The sequence below is a fragment of the Diabrotica virgifera genome, chromosome 6 (assembly GCF_917563875.1).
Source record: "Diabrotica virgifera virgifera chromosome 6, PGI_DIABVI_V3a".
Classification (NCBI taxonomy): domain Eukaryota; kingdom Metazoa; phylum Arthropoda; class Insecta; order Coleoptera; family Chrysomelidae; genus Diabrotica; species Diabrotica virgifera.
This window is the reverse complement of record NC_065448.1, coordinates 199,438,709-199,460,897: the sequence shown is the minus strand read 5'-3', so window position 1 is coordinate 199,460,897 and position 22,189 is coordinate 199,438,709. Positions and strand designations below refer to the sequence as shown.

The 22,189-nt window shown below is 33.5% G+C and overlaps 1 protein-coding gene across 2 annotated transcripts in view; it reads right to left on the bottom strand.

Moving 5' to 3' along the window:
* The window catches only part of LOC126887130 (tyrosine-protein phosphatase non-receptor type 21), a 119,980-nt gene that overhangs the window by 42,192 nt on the left and 55,599 nt on the right, over positions 1–22,189 (bottom strand). For both annotated transcript variants that reach the window (XM_050654485.1, XM_050654486.1), the window contains exons 9-10: positions 10,263–10,493; positions 513–1,006 (exon numbers count right to left, since the gene is read on the bottom strand). In XM_050654485.1, coding sequence (XP_050510442.1) covers positions 513–1,006; positions 10,263–10,493 — 725 coding nt within the window. The remainder of the gene's footprint in view (positions 1–512; positions 1,007–10,262; positions 10,494–22,189) is intronic.

Sequence of the window (22,189 nt, the reverse complement as noted above, 5' to 3'; positions counted from 1 at the left end):
TTTTTTGACACATTCGGAATAGGAAACATACAACACAAAAATTCCTAATGTTGTTCTGAAGCTATTTTCTTGTGGCATTTTTATAATCAAGTATATTAAAATTAAAATATATATACAAAAATTCCTACCTCACACTATTAACTGCTAAAATCAACTCCAATCAACTTAATCTTTCATTAAAAAAGAAGAATTATTAGAAATAGTGGGAGTGTCTACTCATCTCATAAAATTTTGTGAAGTTTATTTCTACAAAATATTTTTATTTCGTACAATAAATGATTTTCTCATTTGTTATCAATACATTATAATGGTGCAAATAAATAATTATTGATTGGCGTAAGGTTTATGATATTTTTATGTCTGCTTACTATTAATAATATTGGACATAAGCAGGTGCGTTGGTTTTGTAGTAATTTCCAGTCACTTCTGACAACTAAATTTTTCAAAAAAGAAATTACTAACGTCAGTGTGAAAGTGAATCTCGATAGAGCGAATTAAGTATATTAACTTACCATTGTTTCTTTACTAATAGATGGCGGTAGAGGATTGAATCTTGGCAAACCAGTAGACCATCTGTGTCTATTGTTTCCTTGACTTTGATCTTCCTCTTTCTTCTTCTTCTCCCTTCCTAAAGTAGCGCTTTTTACCTTTTCTCCCGACTTACTCCTTCCCATCAAAATTCCCCATCTTTTCTTTTTCGATTTAGTGGAACTCGCATTCGATACTGAATTAGTGTCGTTATAGCTTTCGCTCGCTATACTGTTACTCGTATCAATGAAAGATGAGCCACTATTATTTAAACTTGATGAGGCTTTGACGTAAGACTTGTCGAGAGGTTTAGGCGAATCGGTAACGTTTTGAATGTTTGACATCTGCGTGTTGTCAAGACCATGGACGGAACGAGAAGTTTCATTTAGGTTATGTGAACTTGAATTATGGGCACTTAAGTCGGTTTTGGAAGGCGATTTGAATCGGTCGATATTTACATAAAGGTTTTCTCGGCTACCTACAAATAATTCATCATTTAGTGAGGTAATAACAAATTATATTTATACAGGGTGTCCAGAAACTCTACCGACAAACGAAGACGGGAGATTCCTCATATAATTTTAAGACATTTTAACACAATTCATCTAGTCCGAAAATGCTTCGTAAGGGAGCTAGAGCTCTTTGAAGATGGCGTCTTGTAATTAGTTTTTCTTAAATACCTCCAGAACGCTTCTATTTAGAAAAACAAAAATTGGTACACATATTTATCTTCCAGAGATAAATCGATTTCATCCATTGTGAATTTCTAGTACCGGTCACAGGCGTCCGTTTTGGGTAGGGCAACGGTTATTTTATCGCATAACTTTTTTGTCTTTAACTTTTAAGCATTTTTGATACTGAATTATTATATTGTGAGATATTCTAGTACTAAAAGGTACTCTTGATTTAAGTCGGTAGGACACACCGTTTTCTAGAAAAATCGATTTGAAAATTTTTCGTTTTTTGAATTTGAAAAAAAAAATGAAAAAAATTTTCAAAAAAAAGCGGTGTATTTTACCAACTTATAGCAAGAGTAACTTTTAGTACTAAAATACCTCACAATTTAATAATCTAAAATCAAAAATTCTTAAAAATTAAAGACAAAAAAGGTATGCGATAAAATAACTCTTCACCTACCCAAAACGGACGCATATGACCGGTACTAGAAATTCGCAATTAATGAAATCGATTCGTCTCTGGAATATAAATAAACGTACCAGTTTTCGTTTTTCTAAATGGTTTTTTTTGAAATTTTTTTTGGAAATTCAATAAACGAAAAATTTTCAAAATCGATTTTTCTAGAAAACGGTGTGTCCTACCGACTTAAATCAAGAGTACCATTTAGTACTAGAATATCTCACAATATAATAATCCAGTATCAAAAATGCTTAAAAGTTAAAGACAAAAAAGTTATGCGATAAAATAACCTTTGCCCTACCCAAAAGGGACACCTATGACCGGTGCTAGAAATTCACAATAAATGTAATCGATTTATCTCTAGAAGATAAATATGCGTACCAATTTTCATTTTTCTAAATAAACGCGTTCTGGAGTTATTTAAGAAAAACTAATTACAAGACGCCATCTTCAAAGAGCTCTAGCTCCCTTAGGAAGCATTTTCGGACTAGAAGAATTGAGTTAAAATGTCTTAAATTTATCTGAGGAATCTCCTATTTTCGTTTGTCGGTAGAGTTTCTGGACACCCTGTATATTCAGTCTATTTTTTCAGTATACATTGTGTCCCGTTTAGATTGGAAATATCCCTGGACAATTATTAACGGATTTCAACCATGAATGTCAAGTAATGAAAAGTCTACTTCCAGATAACGTGATATGTATATTCGAATTTTAGAGCAAATAACGATACTTAGTCTAACGATCTAGGTAAAATGAGAATTCTTATTAACAATTTTTATGAAAATAAATTATTACGCCACTGGATCCATATATATTTCAAATATATGTGGTCAAGATTTCAGATAATTCCTTCTTTGATGTTTACGTTGTGGTTGGAATTGTGGTTGTTTAAATTACCACTCCAACTATAACGTAAACATCAAAAAAGAAATTGTCAAATCCCTATAGGACAGAACCCCATGCACCTGCTCCAATAAAAATGTATTTCAGGAAAAAACCTGCTAACAAAGGTAGCCGCTTATTTCATCAGAAAGGAAAATATCCCGGAATGTGGACATTTGCTTAAAATTAACGATAAAACTAACACACACTGGACAAAGGACAAATACATTAAAATTTAATTGCTGCTTCATTATTCGAAGTTAGAGGTAAGTATGAATGTTTCTTATTTGACGCAAATGTTTAAGTGATATCTGACAAAGTGATATCAGCAATATACATATCTGGGCATCAATTTAAATAGCCAATGAGGCCACTCAACAGAAATTAAACAGCGCATAATAAATGCAAAAGCAGCGTACGTTAGAATGAGACTCGTTTTAGACATATCATTAAAAACAAAATACCGTCTTTTAAAATGCTACATATTCACAGTTCTGCTCTACGGATTGGAAGCGTGGACACTAAATGTTGCATCTATGAATCGGCTCGAAGCTTTCGAAATGTGGTGTTATAAGAGCAACTTACGTATATCCTGGGTTGAGCGAATTACTAATGTGGAAGTCCTACGTAGAATGGGGAAAGAGTGTGAAATTCTCATGACCGTCAAAACTAAAAAATTGAAATACCTAGGACATGTAATGAGAAATCAAGAACGTTACGGCCTTCTCCAACTGACTCTCCAAGGGAAGGTAAATGGTAAGAGAGGACCGGGAAGCAGACGCATTTCCTGGCTTCAAAATGTACGAAATGTATAACACGACTACCACTGAACTGTTCCGCACAAAGTCAAGATAGCCATGATGATCGCCAACATCAGGAACGGATAGGTACTTTAAGAAGAAGAAGATATTTGACAAATGACATCTAATATGGCTTTTACTAAAATTACGTACAGTCACTACAAAGTGAACTGCACGTTCAAAGACTCTAAGACCGTTCGCACATGGGTCGATCGAAGACACGTCTCGAAGTTCGCGCGTCTTGCTCGTCTTGTACGAATCCTGCGTCACAAGCGATTGCCCTCCGCACACTAGTCGATTCTGTTTTTATAAATTAACGTATTTTTTATATAGTAACCAAAACAACTATTTCGATCTGTGAAGAGTACGGTATTATTACATTTTTATACAGTTGCATTATACAGTTGAGGGTATTTTTCTACTTCCTCAACGAATTTTATAATAAACATCTAGAAACAGAAGTTCAATGTTTTCAGAATTTTACATTACAAACAATATATTTCTACAAAGCTAATAGTACTAAAATCAACGAACATAACATTCACCGATCTTTAAAAAGACTAAAATTTAATTTAGGGCAAAAATCAACAAAAACGAAGCAAACAAATAAAATAATGACTGTAAACGTGCGTCTCACTCGAACTTTCTCGTGCGCTTCAGATCGCACGGAACGAGAGTCGTACAAAACGAGGAGGTTTGCAATCCTAAACGCTCCGTGTACGGAACTCAATGCCACAACGAAGGAACTTCAGTAATGGGAAGAGATTTACGCGATTGGAATCGAGTCGATTACTTCGAGCGTCGCTCTATGTGCGGACGGCCTAAGGTAGACTGAACACCGACCACACGTACAACAGAGTAGTAGTATACTAGAAGCCAGGAGATGAAATAGGAATTAATGAAAATATGTTAATTGTTGGAAGTTAGAATGTATAATCTAGTTCACACACTCAAACCTGTAGTGGGCATAGAATGAATATGAGAACCAAACTAATAGTGCAGTAACTGAAGGTGGATATGAGCTATTACCTCCGATTACGTTGAACCTCCGTCGATTTGCATGAAAATTGGTAAGTGGTTAGAGGATATCTCAAGAAACAAAGATGACATGGTGCCAACTTGCGCTTTTACCATGGGGGTGGATGCCACCCCTTCTCGGGGGTGAAAATTATTTTATTAAAAATAACCCCATACTTCGATAGAGGGACAAATTCTAAGCAAAATTTGTTATATAAAGTTATTAAAATAAATCAAAACTTTTTGAGTTATTAAAGATCAAAGATTTTAATTTTTCGTGACAAAAATGCATGTTTTTAACAGATTTTTCACAAATAACTCAAAAACTATAAGTTCTTACAAAAAAGCTGTTAATACCAAAATTGAAGCTAATAAAAAATGAAATGAACTCCTTATTGTCCTTTTCATGAGCATTTTTCAGTGCGTAACAAATGATAGAAAAAAGGGTAAGTCCGTGATAATACACATTTATGACATTTATTCTAACATGACATTTTAGTTAAATCTGACAGTTGTCACATTTTATTTTCAATTTGGAATAAAAACAAATCAAATGTGTTTCTTGCATTTATAAAATGGTATTTTCTTTGATTTGTATAGTCTTATAAATTATACAGATTATATTTGTAATATTACTATCTAATTAAAAAATAATTATTTTTTTATTATGGCGCCATCTATCGACAACTAGAATAACTAGAATAAATGTTGTAAATGTCTCTAATCAAGGACGTGCCTTTTTTCTGTCACATACAATTTAATGCGTTAGAAAGAAATCGAAAAACTGTGACGCACTGAAAGATGATCATGAGAAAAATAATACTAGAAAAACCTTTTGGTGTTAACTAAAAGTGAGTTATAGGTAATTAAATGTATATTTTTTTCGGCGAGTACACAAATCTAAGTATTCAAGCTTAAATAACGGGAAAATGATACATTTTATAACATAAACTTATTAAACATTTGTCAAAGTACTTAGAAATATCTAGTTATCTGAGTTAGGAAATCTGACTGTTATTCAATTTACCGATAGGATATAAAAAATATATCAAAAAATAAACAAATTCCTTGGAGCCATTTTTGAGAAAATCTAGTTCAAAGTTATGTCAAATTTTGACCCCTTAAATATAGGCAACCCATAACTTTTTCTGAAAAACGATAATATTCTTGTTATAGCCCCATCTTTAGGCTATATAAATGTTTTTTCAAATTAAATTTATCTTAAACAAATTTTAAGATGGTAAGGAAATGTATCGGGTGGGCAGTCGGCCATGCTGGCCGCCATTTTGGATTTGGAAATGTCAAATTCCGTATTTCTACTTATCTATCGATGAGCTAACTTTAAGTTAAATTTCATTCGTTTCGGTCAAAATTTGCAAAAATGGGCCCCAAATAACCCCCCTATTTCGGCCCCCCTTTGAGAGGTTTTTTTCAAAAGCTTAGTTTCTCGACAAAATTCTCTTAAACTCACTCATACCGAATTTCATCGAAATCGGTCCAGTAGTTTTTGCTGGGTGGTGGCGACATACGTACGTACATACGTACATACTTCCGACATGTTTTTTTTATTTGCTTTTTAGACACAGGGGGACTCAAAACGTCGAAAAAAAGTGAAATCTGAAAAAATTTTTTTTGCACGATCCTATAACTTTATTTATTACTCATACTACGTATGTAGTACGATAAAGTAAAAAGTCGAAAAAGAATAGTCAAAGAAAGATGCATCTCAATCATGAAAGAAGATCCTCATCCTACTTAACGAAGAAAAATATGCAGCAAACCCATCCGCAGAATGCAGCACGCTTTGGTTGCCCTTGCCCATATTAAAAGAAGAAGTCAACAATAAGAACAGACCAACAATAGCGGAGTAAAGGAAGTCGAAGAACAAATCATCGACAATCTCATACACAATGCATATGCAACACATAATACACGAACACACATCTATGTACAAAATTTAAAAAACTTAATTTACACAATCACACCTATACCTACAGATTACACAACCAAATTAATACAAAATAACAAACAAAAACGGACAGAATTTGATATCCCTAGGGTAATAACATCTCTCAGACAATTTTTTTCAACCACACATTTGCTGTGGTCTACAAGATCTAGATCAAGTATGTCAATTTTTAAAAAGACATACATAACCTTTTGAAACTAGGTTATATAATCTTTAATAGATGAAGAGAAGTATCCATTCTCAAATGTGGTCTCGAGGTAAGGAAGTACAAAACTCAAAGAAGTACCACAAAATGTATATATTAATAAAATGGTCATATAAAGACGCGTTTCGGCTCTTCACGAGCCATCATTAGCTTAAAAATACAGGAGCAAAGACAAAACTGACCAGACCAGGAAGGAGGAAGAATCTACTAGATTACATTTTTATGGTTCTATAGACTTCTATAGACAGCTCGAACAGCTGTTCGAGCTGTTCGCAAGATGGTTCCTCCCAACGTGGAAGTCTTAAAAAAAATTTTTAAATTTTTACATTTAAATTTAACTAAATGTTAATACAACATATAAAAAACTTTAATAATGAAGTCTATAGAACCATAAAAATGTAATCTAGTAGATTCTTCCTCCTTCCTGGTCTGGTCAGTTTTGTCTTTGCTCCGGTATTTTTTAAGCTGATGATGGCTCGTGAAGAGCCGAAACGCGTCCTTATATGACCATTTTATTAATATATACATTTTGTGGTACTTCTTTGAGTCTTGTACTTCCTTTAATCTTTAATACACTTAAAATTCTGGCTCAATTTCATATAAACATGATACCTACTTAAATTAGACATGCTACAACAAAGTAGTTTCTGAACCTTTTTTTGGTATTTCCTATAATAACAGATATACCGGACTTTACCACAAAAGTTGATCACCTTGGATTAAAAAGTCCTTATTAAAATGCATTTCCGGAATACCAATTTATATCAATTTGACAAAAAATTATCTCCAGAATATATAATTAGTGACATTTTTATTTTGCGATAAGAACTGTACATATATATTTTATAATAAAAATCATCCAATTTAAAATTAGTTATTAAAATGTCCATAAACACATTGTATTATTAATGAGATAATAATTATTAACTTACATCAAATAAAACGCTAGAATTGGACACCTTTTTTAACAAGACAATAATATAATAGAAAAGTTTTCGTATCCCCAGAATAATATTAATCATAATACGATAACTGTATCAGTACAACTACATTTAGTTCGCACAAAACCTGTCGTTGTAATACAATAATCGGTACAATCTCATTAATTCCAGATGACTCGTTTCATATCCGAACTTGACGTAATTCTGATAATGAAACAGAAATATTACCTTGTTGATTGTTGATGGTCAATTTTTGTAATTGTGATTGAACTGCGTAGACTACAGAATGATTAACCTGGCATTGGTCGCCAGTGGCGCACCCACGGGGGGTTGGGGGTTAAAACCTCTCCTAGGGCATATAAAAAATGTATAAAGAATAGTAGGAAAATGCAACTTGTATTTCACAAACAATACAAAATTATTTCGGTGACCAAGCATACCCTCCCCCTAGAGGAAAATTCTGGGTGCGCCACTGATTGGTTGCTATACCTTTTTTACTACAAACACACGCTTACGTCATTCAAGATTTCTGACGTCAGAGCATTGCCAAAATATTAGAATATGATTTTTCATCATGGCCATGTTTCTTTTACAGTGAAAAGCTAGGCATCATTACTTATCAGAGATATTTTTCTTTGTTTTTATTTACTGTACAAATAATACCTATAATTCTTTATTTAATTAATGATTGCCAAATGATAATACATTGCTTGCCGAAATATATTAATTAACAACAATATTATTATAGTGAATACTCAGTAGTAATTACACGCGAGCTCTAAAATTATCGATTTGTTTCCCGAGTGACACTTTGGCAGTTTTAATTTCACGACCCGAAGGGGAGCGAAATTATGTCAAAGTGTCACGAGGGCAAAACAAATCGTTAATTTTGAAGAGCTCGAAAGTAATTCGGTAAGATTATTTCATGAATAAAACTCTTTTTAAATCATTATAACTAATATTTTTTTGATATTTTCGCCTGAAAATTAATTAGTGTGCGTTAGTTAGTGTGCATTAATTTCGCCTGAAAAGTGTTCTCTTTGTTCATGTTCTTTTTTACGTAGCAACGAAGGGCATCTGACGGCAGGATACTGGTACCTGTTTACAAAAACAAGGGAGATATACAACAATGTACAAACTACAGGGCTATAAAACTGCTTAGCCACACCATGAAAATATGGGAAAGAGTAATTGATAGACGGATACGTGAAGAGACCGAAATATCCGAGAATCAATTTGGCTTTATGCAGGGTAGATCAACAACAGATGCAATTTTCATTATAAGGCAGTTGATGGAAAAATACAGGAGTAAAGAAACAAACGCTCATATGGTATTCATTGATCTTGAGAAAGCATATGATAGAGTTCCTCGAGAGATTCTGTGGTGGGCACTCAATAAGAAAGGAGTCCCTGGTGAATATGTAAAGATTGTGAGGGATATGTATGAGGGAGCAACGACTAGTGTTAGGACAGGTGTGGGAGAGACTGATAAATTTCATGTGAAAGTAGGATTGCACCAAGGCTCTGTGCTTAGTCCGTATTTATTCTCATTAGTTTTGGACCAGATAACAGCGAAACTACAGGTTAACATTAAATGGTGCTTAATGTATGCTGATGATGTCGTGTTAGTAGGAAATAGTGAAAGAGACTTAGAACAAAAACTGGAACAGTGGAGACAAGCTCTGGAGGAAAAAGGTTTAAAACTTAGTAGGACAAAAACAGAGTATTTGGAATGTTCATTTAAAGATGGAGCTACTACAAATAAAATGGTATCTTTGGATGGTGAAATGATTGTGAAAAGCAATAGTTTTAAGTACCTAGGATCGGTATTACAGAGTAATGGAGAAATAGATGGAGATGCATGCAGTAGAATTAGGGCTGGATGGATGAAGTGGAAAGAAGCGAGTGGTGTGTTGTGTGACAGAAAAATTCCAATGAAGCTGAAGGGAAAATTCTATAAAACAGCCATAAGACCGGCTATGATGTACGGAACTGAATGTTGGGCAGTGAAAAAGAAAGAGGAACAACGAATGCATGTGGCGGAAATGAGAATGCTTAGATGGATGAGTGGAGTGACAAAGAAGAATAAAATTAGAAATGAGTATATTAGGGGAAGTCTAGGTGTGGCACCAATTGATGCCAAAATGAGAGAGCATAGGTTAAGATGGTTTGGTCATGTTCAACGGCGAGACGTTAATCACCCAATACGAAGAATAGCTGAAGTGCAGATACCTGGAAGGAGTAGGAGAGGAAGACCAAAAAAGACCTGGGGGGAGACCATAAGGCAGGACATGTTGGTAAAGGGGATTAACATTGATATGACCCAAGATAGAATTGTGTGGAGAAATGCAATTAGGGAAGCCGACCCCGCATAGGGATAAGGCAAAGAGAATGATGATGGACGAAGGGCATCTGACGTCATACTTGACGACGGGAAATTATCGAAAAAAATTGCCACTACAATTTTTATTTCTGTAGCTTTCTATTGGTCAGAATCTCTAGAATGAAATAATCAATAAAATAGATCATTTATTAATATTTTATGGCTAAAAATGACAGATGCATGTACTGAATGGTATTTAACACATTGAAGGCCACGTGAGTTGTATTTAACTCAGACCCTGTTTGGCCCAGGCGTTCTGTGAGTTAAATATAATTCACATTAACAGTGAGATTCTGACCGTGGAGCCTGAAGGCAAAAACAACATTTACGTTCTTTACGTAAATTAAAGTATAGGGATTAATGCCTGGTTGCAATTCTAATAATGAAACACAAATATTACCTTGTTGATTGTTGATGGTTAATTTTTGTAATTGTGATTGAACTGCGTTGACTACAGAATGATTAACCACTTGGCTAATTTCAGGAGCGGAATGAATACTCTGCGTTCTTCCCCTCATCTCTCCTTCGTTTTGCCACGGCAACGGTATATTCTCATATATGGGTTCTGTGGAATTATTCAGATGGTGATCATGGGCTACCATAGCATTTTGATTCCGTGTCACAACAAATCCTACAATAAGATTAGCAATAGCAAATAATCTTACAGCTGTTCAAAATTTCAACAAAACACAAAACATTTCTGTTTTTATACTATAGGTATACGAATATTACGAAAACAATGTATATTAAATATTATTATCATTTTAGACAATATTTACGCAAAGGTTGTGGTTGTGGTTAATTTTAAATTTAAACTTGTAAAATATAAAAATTGTTAATCTTAGTCCTACATAATCCATCTGAGCTATAAATATCCTAATCAGAATCACAGATTGGTGCATCGTCACCGAAGTCAATTATAATTTGATTAAAAACTGCATCAAGTAAAGGCATTTTTGATATAAAGGCATCCTCAACAGAGCCGGATTTAAGGGGTGGCAGGCTGGGCAGCTACAAAGCCTCAAACGCAAAATTCAAACGCAAAATATCAGCAAATTATTCACATAGAATTATTTTTGTTTTATACAAACACTTGTGCCGTCCACTCTCTAAATTTAGTTGCAAAAGCTGCAGCTGAGTGTTGTTCTGCTGCTACAGCATTATGTGATTTCTTAGAAGAACTACATGTATTTTCACTTCCTTTACATATTCGCGGTATGCAATTACTTGGAAGGGATACGTTAAACGATCGTGCGCGAATAGCGGAGAAATATTGCAACTTTCTTAAATAAAAAGACTAAGTTTTCACTCTAACGGCATATAAAACAACATAATGCTATTCTACGTCCCACCAGAATGAAAACAATGGGAACCTTCTCTGGTTACACCTCCGAGGCTTCTACAATTTGCAAGCCATACGGATGCTGAGACTAAGGAAGATGAGGGAATTCTACAATTTACAATTCACGTCCCATCTGCTCAGCGCGGTAAAGTTCCAACGAGAATGGTTCCCTTCATACTCCAAATGAAATTGAAAATGGTTATTCATTTTTGATTTACATTTACTCTGTGTGGAGTATGAAGGGAACCATTCTCGTTGGAACTTTACCGCGCTGAGCAGATGGGACGTGAATTGTAAATTGTAGAATTCCCTCATCTTCCTTAGTCTCAGCATCCGTATGGCTTGCAAATTGTAGAAGCCTCGGAGGTGTAACCAGAGAAGGTTCCCATCGTTTTTATTCTGGTGGGATGTAGAATAGCATTATGTTGTTTTATATGCCGTTAGAGTGAAAATTTAGTCTTTTTGCTAGCAGTTGCCGCTAGGGCATCTATGCCATTTCGTTCGTTGCAATCCGGGACTGCACGCTGGGGTTTGTTTTGGTTGGATCGGGGAGAGCAGCATATGTGCCTCCTGATGAGAGACTAATAAGTTTCGAAACCGGTAGGGGTGCTTGCAGCACTCTCTGATTGGACTAGAATATGGTTCGGCTGTGTTTTCGTTTTGCAACGAAATTGAAAATGGTTATTAATTTTTTTTTCTTTCTTAAATAATTCATCTTAGGTTTGTTCTAGCATCAATTTCAAATCGTTTAAAACTATCAGAAGCATGCGCATTTGTTTAATGGCGTTCAAGCACACAAATTACTAGTTTGAAACTACTAGTCGAGCGTTCTAACATAAGTAAATTTTGATTTGGAAACTGGCTTAAAACGATCAAAAGAGTTTGCGGATTTTGTTCGGATTTTCAGTTTGTGAGTTGCGCAGTGGAATTATTTGTTTGACGTTTACAAATTTTAAGTTAAAGTAATATGTTTTGACTATGTTACTTGCCATTATTTACGTTTATAATATTAATTTTTAATATTTAGCATAAATCTTGAAAATTTGGATACTAAAAAGAAAAATGTGTTTCTAATCTAACCTAAAAATTATAAATAAAAACAAACAATTTGAAGTTGGTATTTACTCCGATAAAAAAGCGTTCTAGCAAAAAACAGTTTGTTACCAGGTTGTGGATTGAACATGCGCGTAAAAAAGTCCAATAATCTGGTTTCAAACCATACAAAATTACATGCTAGAACAAACCTATTGTCAATTGAAACTGTCAAATTGACGTACATTTCATATATACTGTCATTGAAAAAAAAATTGTATGTTGCTCCACAATATTGATATGATATGCAATTATTATATAAAAATAAATTTAATTAATTGTATTTTGCTTGCAGTACTGCATTTTAATAACTAATTTTATTTACTACATACAATTGTTTACGTTTTAATAACATAACCTGAATCTTATTTTTTCTTCTTATTATTTTTTGGGCTATGGCCTTGGCAATTAGCCAGTAACCAGGACTAATATAATTGGCCAATATAATTAAAAGTGCGAATAAAGTTGCAGAGCGTAAAAATAGGTGTCGCTTTGTCGAACTTGCACGGTCCCAATCGATATAACTTGTTAATCAAATGTTTAAAAGCTGCATCTTTAAGCGACAGCAACGCAGACCGTGGTAGAAATATTATTGTTCCTAAAAGAGTAAATACTACTAGATGGTTATCCCGACGTGATACCGCAAAAGCACTAGTTAAAGATTATAATCAGACTAAAGTAGACTTATCCAAAATTTCAGAAGCAACAATTTAAAACTCGTAGCGATACAAATTGTTTGTATAATCGAATGTGCTTACTGTAAACAGGAATATTTACAATATTTTGGAATGAAATCTTAGAGAAAACAAACAGTCTAAGTCGTATTCTTCAAGATCCAAATAATGCCCTTAATTCAGGAGTGGCAGCACTTAGATCATTTAAAGAATTTATAGTCAAGACGTGACAATTTCAAAACATATGAGACGTGAGGAGCGATGGTAAGCGGAAGTCAAGACTATTCGACACATAGAAAATGACTACGGAATATTCGACTGACTCCACTGGATTATGGAACATCTCAAGAGACTGAAATGACAACATCAGAGAAATTTAGGACTTTTTTTATCGCTATTATAGATCACCTCAAATCAGAGGCTTTCTGCACATAAATGCATTCATTCCCATTTTGGATTTTTACATCATTTAGATATATTTTGGTCATGCATATATGTACAATATTTTGACCATGTTATGCGACATCCAGAGAGATATGATATACTTCATTTAATAATACAAGGCAAGGTAGACCGAAGAAGAGGGACAGGTCGAAGAAAAACGTCATGGCTTAAAAACCTGAGAGAATGGTTTAACAAATCCTCTACATCCCTTTTCCGAGCTGCCGTGAACAAAATTACTATAGCCGATTTGATTGATAGCCAATGCTCGATAATCAAGCAAGGCACATGAAAAAGAAGACATCATTTAGCTTCAGAGCTATCAAAGCTTAGGTACTGACATCTGTAGCAATGATTTAGATGAAATCCTAGGTGTCAAACTAATACAATTTGTAGAATTTGTCAAAGAGGACTGCTAGAAGAAAAGAATGTGAATGATGCGTTTCCAAATGTTGAGGTGATACTTTGTTTATATTTCTGATACCAGCTGACTAGTGGGGAGAGGTAATTCTCAAAACTTAAGTTAATTAAAAATTGGTCTATGATGGGCCAAGAGCGTTTGAATCATCTCTCTATAATGAGCATTGAACACGATGTCTTAAAGCAATAAGACATGTCCGACATAGTTCAAGGAACGTTCAAGTAGAAAATCTCGAAAAGTATTCGGACTTCAACCCTACATCCTACTATGTTTATTTTTAATATTTTACTGTAACAAATTTTAATTTTAAATTTACTGTATTTAAAAATATAGATGTAAGCTTTGTGGTGACACTGACATTGGCAATTTGTCATTATTTTTATTTAAATGATTTGGCTTCAATTTTAAAAGTCTTTAGAAGTTCAACAGACGATTTAAGTTTTTAGAATAATTGTAAAGCATGAACATTTAATTGTCGATTTATAAGATTTTGGATTTTCCTCAAAGCAAAACAGTTTGGAAGAAGACAGGAAAATAGCATTCCAAAGGTCAATAAAATTACACGAATATAATAAATCCTTATTTGATAAGAACAGGTTGCAGTATGATTTTAAAAAAGGAGATAAGGTATTTGTTGACTATGGAAACAAATTAAATAAAAAGAAAATGGATGGAATTAGAATTGGTCCCTTTGAAATAGAAGAAAAAATATCGGATTCAGTTTTTAAAATAAATACCGGTCGTGGAACAAGATCAATTGGATTGTATCATGTCACAAAGCTCATTCCCATGGTCACTGACTTTTAATTTTTGCAACTAAATTTTACGAAGAAAATTTGCACTTCGAAGGGGGTGATGTAAGCTTTGTGGTGACACTGACATTGGCAATTTGTCATTATTTTCATATAAATGAATTGGCTTTAATTTTAAAAGTTTTTAGAAGTTCAACAGACGATTTAGGTTTTTATAATAATTGTAAAGCATGCACATTTATTTGTCGATTCTTTGTTTTTAGGTTAGTATTTTATCAGTTGATATTAGTTATGTGAAAATTAAATAAACTTTGTTTTTAGAAGAGAATCACATTGTGTTTTGCTTTGAGGAAAATCCAAAATCTTATATAGATATTTATAAAAATAGATCAATATTTTTTTAATGGTAGGACGAAGGGCCCTCACAACAAATCTGCCCAGGGGCCTCTACTGCCTTAAATCCGGCTCTGATCCTCAAGTAAAACGACTTCATCGCAATTTTTTTCATTCTTTAACAGGAAATGTATCAAAACTTATCACGTAATTTCATCGTGTCATTTAATTTGTTGAAGTTTATCCGTAAGCCATTTCTGATAAGTCTCATATCGCCATCACAAACACCATTATTATTATCAGCAGCAACAATAATTAAGTTTTGTTCTTTGGAAACTGGCTTTCTCAGACCGCTACAACTGTTTTCTTTTACGTAATCCGAATGCAAGTGTAAAATCTATGTGTCATCTGTGAAAACAATCGTTCGGTTTTCTCTACGAAATTGTCTAATTTTCCGAAGATAATCTAGTTTTAACTTAAATATTCGCTGTGAGCCGATGAGTAGCGGGGATTAAATAGTTTTCGCCAGCGCTGTTAGTGGCAGTTTTGTGCATTTAACTTGAACAATTTTACCAGAAAAGTACAAGTTTCAAACCCCGAGAGAGCACTACACAAAAGAAAACCACGTCAGAAAAGAAATGGATTATGTAATAATATAAAATTTGGTCAACAAAAAGAGAAAATAAATAATCCAGATTTTATCGAAGCTAAATTTCGTCAAAAAGTTTCAAAATTATTTTATGGTAATTTCGACAAATATACCTATTAAGATAAGTTAATATAGCGACACAATAATATCTACTATAAATATAACATACACAATATTCAAAAGAACATTTTTCATTTTAATGTTACTTGAGAGTAAGAGAATATAATGTCAACGGGCTAACGATATATGTGGCGTACAAAATCTCACCAGTCACAAAACATGTTTTTCTACATAGCATTGTAGTCCGTTCTTTAACGGTAAAATATTGCAAAACCTCTAAATTTTAAAGAACCGCTTGAATTGACATGGAATTTGGCATACACATAGCTAACAAGTCAAAGAAAAAAAGTGATATTGTGCCGATATGTGCTTTTGCCCTGGGGGTGGTTTTCACCCCCTCTTGGGGGTGAAAAAATATTCGTCCAAAGACAGTCAGGAAATCGATAAACTGGCTAATTTTAAGTAACTTTTGTTCTATAGAGTTTTTTCACTAAGTCAATACTTTTCGAGTTATTTGGCAGTGAATATGTTTATTTTTTCAACAAAATAACCACGCTTTTAGACCGTTTTTCGCAAATAACTCAAATAGTAAGTATTTTGTCGAAAAAACATTCTTAGCAAAAATATAGCCTGTAAAAAATTTAAAAAAATGGTGTATATATCACGTCTCTACACCTAGTAGAAGCAGAGTTATAGCTAATGAAAAATAGGTTCATATTCGTCAAATTCCAAATGGAATACTTTAACGTGAAATAACCAAAAATGAAGCACATTTCGGGGAAAACTCATTAAAACTTATTTAAAGTGTTTAAAAAAAGCTTCATTTTTGTTTTATAAAAAAAAATTCTAGCATCAAAATTAAACAAGTTACGCTCAAAATAAAGTTAGTCCCTTTTGGTTTTGGTAAAAAAATCGAGAAAATCACCCCTTAATTAGTATCTTAAATGAACTTAATCGTTACGACTTCACAAGTTTCTTGACTCGTGTATATATTGTTTATATGATCTGTAAGTTTCATCGGTTCAAAGTCCTTATTATTGAAAGGGCTGTAGTTAAAAGGGGTTGAACGAGTCACTGATCACGAATGTATGCAAATTTAGAAACACCAAATCTCAATCAATTTTTGTCTAACAGAAAAACAAAAAAATACATGATATTCAGAAAAGCAAATCTGACTTTTTTAGTTTTTCGAGATTTTTGGTATCTCTAACAGTTTTTAAGTTATTTTGAAAAAAAGCATATTTTTCAAAATTAAAGTTTTTAAAAATTTTACTTTGAAACCAAATTTTTTCAAAAATAAGCACTTTAAATCGATGAAACTTACAGATCATATAAACACAACATAAGTGAAATAATTTGTGAAGCAGTAACGATTAATTTCATTTAAGTTGCTAATTAGGGGGTGGTCTTCCCGATTTTTTTTTTGCAAAAACAAAAGGGACCAACTTTATTTTGAGCGTAGCTTGCTTAAATTTAAAGCTAGAAACTTTTTGTAAAAACAGAAATAAAGCTTTTTTTAAACACTTTAAAAAAAAGTTATAATGGGTTTTTCCCAAAAAGTGCTTAATTTTTTGGATATTTTACGTCGAAATATTCTATTTGAAATTTGGTGAATATGAATCTATTTTTCATTGGCTATAACTCTGGTTCTACGAGATCCAGAGACCTAACGCGTACACCATTTTTTTTTTACTTTTTTATAGGCTATATTTTTGCTAAGAACGTTTTTTTCGATAAAATACTTACTTTTTGAATTATTTGCGAAAAACCGCCTAAAAATGTTGTTATTTTGTTGAAAAATGAACATATTCACTCGCAAATAACTCGAAAAGTGTTGACTTGGCGAAAAAGCTCTATAGAACAAAAGTTACTTAAAATTAGTCAGTTTACCCATTTCCGGACTTATTTTGGACGAATATTTTTTCACCCCCAAGAGGGGGTGAAAACCACCCCCAGGGCAAAAGCACACATCGGCACAATATCACTTTTTTTCTTTGACATGTAAGCTATACGTATGCCAAATTTCATGTCAATCCAAGCGGTTCTTTAAAATTTAGAGCAAAAACCGTGAAAGAATGGACTATTGGTTCTTTATTCACAATAACAAACAGTATGTGTCTAATTAGGTAAAATAGAGCAAAACAATACAAAGCCCATTCATATAAGGTTTGTTCCAACTCGATACGAAACCGTTCTTGAACGGCTACGAGTATGCGCAGTAACGAAGAATGTGTTACTGCGCAGAATTATTCGTTATTGCACATGCGCGTAACGATTCAAGAACGGTTTTGTATCGAGTTGGAACAAACCTATATTATTAAAAAAGTAATGATTCAGCGACAACGCTCACATGCCCACTAGTCTGATTGTTTTTAGATCGGAAAAGACGTGGTAGTCGCTGGCCACCAGATCTGAACTATACGGTGGGTGCGGAAGCAATTCCAAGCTCAATTCTTGCATTTTGCCATCGGTTCCATCGACTTGTGACACAACAATTTTTTCTTCAAGAATTGAGGCCTTTTCTTTGCGATTTCGGTCTTCAAACTCTACAATAAACCAATGTAGTAGTCGCTGTAGATTATTTCTCCATGATTTAAATACAGTCGAACCCGCTTATTAGAATACCTCTTAAAGGAATATCCCGGTTTAAGGAATAGAAATTTGAGGACGCGAAACGTTGTAGTAGCCACCATTGATCGGTTATTAGAATATCCCGGTTTTAGGAATATTTTTGCTTAGCACAAAGGCTATTCCAATAAGCGGGTTCGACTGTAGTCAATAAAAATATTAGGGCAGTCAATGAGGGTATTTGGCTCCGAATTCCATCCTACTACATCGATTTACTTGATATTTTCACAGTAAGTAGGGAATAGCTCAATAAACAAAGTCTACCCTATGCCGATGTGCGCTTTTATCTTGGGGGTGGTTCCCACCCCTTCTCGGGGGTGAAAAATGTTTTGGTTAAAATAGTCACGGAAGAGGCTAGAGAACCTAATTTTAAGCAAAAACTGTTCTGTGATTATTTTTTGAAAACTCAATACTTTTTGAGTTATTCGTGGTTGAAAATTGGCCATTTTCATTGAAAAATTACACCTTTTCGGACGGATTTTTACGAATAACTTAGAAACTATGCATCTAACAAAAAAACTATATAAAATATTTCTGTAAGTTATAAACAAATAAAGAGATTCGTTCCTTCATAAATCTTCTAGTTAAAATACAAAGAGGGATATGGTAGGTAAGAAGAGTTTGTTTTTTTGCTGCATGCTCAAATCGGTGCATTCAACTTAAAGTAACAGAGAAACGGTCAATTTTAGGTGTATAATGATACTAATAACATTTGTAGTGCTTGAAAAGGCCTTTAAAATGAGCAATACTAAATATCGATTACATTCAAACTAAGCGAGATATTCGGCAAAAAAGTTGATGATTAATGTATTTTAAGAAGAAATGAGAAGTATATTTAACCCCTCATCCATCAGAATTTAAATACATCGTTTTCCTTCTACAATACTTTTTACTATAGCGTTATTTCTATGTTCAAAAAGTTGGAATGATTTTAAATGAATGGTTTTTGAAAAAAATAAGATGAAATTATAGGGCGCATTTTTAAATTTTCTTAAAAATCTTCCTTTTTCTCCATGTAAATCGAAAATGATAAGAGATACGAAAAAAAATACCACACAAAAATGTAGGGTTTTTTCAGATAAAAATTTCCTTTTTATTTTTCATTACTGTATCTCGTATAATTTTCAAGTTACAAGGAGAAAAAGAAAGATTTTTAAGAAAATTTTAAAATGTGCTCTATAATTTGATCTTTTTTGTTTCAAAAACCATTCATTTTAAACCCGTCCACCTTTTTGAACATAGAAATAACACTATAATAAAAGGTATTGTAGAAGGAAAACGATGCATTTACATTTTGGTGGATGGGGGATTAAAATTACTTCTCATTTTTTCTTAAAATACATTAGTTATCGATTTTGTTTGCAGCATATTTTATCTCGCTTAGTTTTAATGTAATGGACCTTTATATAGCTCTTTTCAAGCACTACAAAAGGTATTAGTAGCATTGTACACCTAAAATCGACCGTTTCTCTGTTATTTCAAGTTGAATACACCATTTTGAGAATGTATCGAAAAACAAACTATTTTCACCTACCATATCTCTTTTTGTATTAAAACTGGAAGATTTATGAAGGCAAGTGTCTCTTTGTTTTTTTTTATAGCCTACAAAAATGTTTGATATAGTTTTTTTAGTTAGATGCATAGTTTTTAAGGTATTCGAAAAAACCGTTCGAAAAGGTATTGTTTCAATGAAAATGGCCAATTTTCAACCACGAATAACTCAAAAAGTACCTATTGAGTTTTCAAAAAAAAATTATAGAACAGTTTTTGCTTAGAATTAGGTTATCTAGCAAATTCCGTGGTAATCTTAACCAAAAAATTTTCCACTCCTTAGTAGGGGTGGGAACCACCCCGAAGATAAAAGCACACATCGGCATAGGGTAGACTTTGAATTAGGAGATAAGTAGAGGTTAGGCCCAAAATTTCATTAAAATCCATGCAGTAGGATAGAATTCGGAAGTAATATCCTATTATTGCTCCCATTGACTGGTGTATATGTAATTCTTTGTAACGCTTTGGATACTCTTCACTCAGATGAGTGCCGTGCCGATTTGATTCCTGAGTGAAATGATGGATCCATGTTTCATCCATTGTGACATACCGACGCAAAAATTCTTCTTTTTCTTCTTTTTGTATAGACATGACTCTGTCTGTTTTTTTTTTCAATGTGCCTCCAGTAAGTTGTCGTTCATCGTTTTCGTGGTCTTCCCACTGATCGTCTTCCTATTGGGGAACCGTCTCTCGCTGTACATTTCAGGCAAAAATTCCGACTTATTAATTCATCATCGTTGTTGTTTTTGCTCCTGTGTGAGAAAAAATCCATTTGGACAACAGCTTTCTCATACCCACATGTTCGTGCATATATGACTGAAAACGCTACCCTTTGATAACATTAGAGGCTACATGGAGGCTCAAAAAGTGTTACAGTTCCTGTAACACGTTTTGAGCCATTGCTCAGTTAAGACGGTATTTTCCCACCGAATAACTTTCTTCTTTTTCTTCTTTGGTTTATTGGCCTCCACCTACTTGGGTATTTGGTCTGTACATCGTCGCGGGATAAAGAAAAAATCCCTTATTCACCCACAATTTGGAGTTGGAATGGGACAAATACTACAACATTTTGACAGTACGCTTTTGATGGTTGACACTATCTAAATGTCATGGATGATTTATTCGTGGTGCTATCTCATGGTTAGGACTGGAACTTATTGACCGTCGTAATAGAAATGAAGCTGGAAATGATAGGCTGGAATTAGCAACAGCACTGTATACGGCGATTGTTAACAAAAAGTCTCAGAGTAGCCTACGTACTGAAATAAAAACAAAATGTACATTAAACGAAATAAGTTTAGAAGTTGATAAACATTTCTGAAATTAAATATTAGGGATCTTTATCAATCTACACTTAAATAAGGGAGAAAACAATGAAAGGGAAATTATATACAAAATCTTCAGATTGCCTTGGTTTTGTTGACGAATGAGACAAAAGAAAAACAGTGTTATTGTTTATTTTAGCAACTCGTTTTAAACTCATATTAAAAAACTCTACAGTAAAACTAAAGAGTATGTCATGCATTTCCAAAATCTCTAACAAGCAACAGAGATACCTACTCAAATAAATTAACGCACCATCTTAAAACTGGAACATTGTTGATGTCTCGAATTTCCTAAACCTGTTGTCCGATTTGGGTGATTTTTTTACTATGTTATAGCCTTATTCTTTAAGAATATCGCTGTAATAATGTTGTTGCTAGACAGATAAATGTCATGTATACCAGGTGTAACAATCATACTGTGTTTTTTTCCAAAAGTTTGGAACACCCTGTGGAATATTCTAGCATTTATCAAATGTTGAAATTAAAACCCAATTGTAGCCTTAGGCTTTCTTAACAGTTTGTTTTTTATTTATTTGCTGATGTTCGATAGGTAATAAAAGAAATATGTACTTTTATATTACAAATGAGGTTTGCTATTTGGTATTGATCAATATCATTCCAAATCTCGAGAGCTACTGTTTTTACCTCTTGTAATGTTCTAGGAGGTGGCAAACGCTGTCGTAGTCTTCTGCCAATTATGTCCCAGCAATGTTCGATCTGGTTAAGATCTGGACTATGCTGTGGCCAATTCAAATTTCGAAGATTTACCTGTTGTAAATATTCGGTTACAGTTCGTGCAACGTGAGGTTTTGTATTATCGTACATTAGCAAAAAATGTTTCGTCAATATAAGGAGCCTTGAACAAACTAATCGCGCGTCAAATTCCTGGAAGCGCATTCAATTTCCACTAAACAACAAAAAAAAATTACGGACTTAATTGAAACTTTAAATAATAAGGGCCGGTTGTTCGAACGCTAATCAACATTGATCACTATCAAATACTTAATTACTGTCACAACTGTCAATGTCAACTTTGGTTGGGTTGCCGAAAACATAATT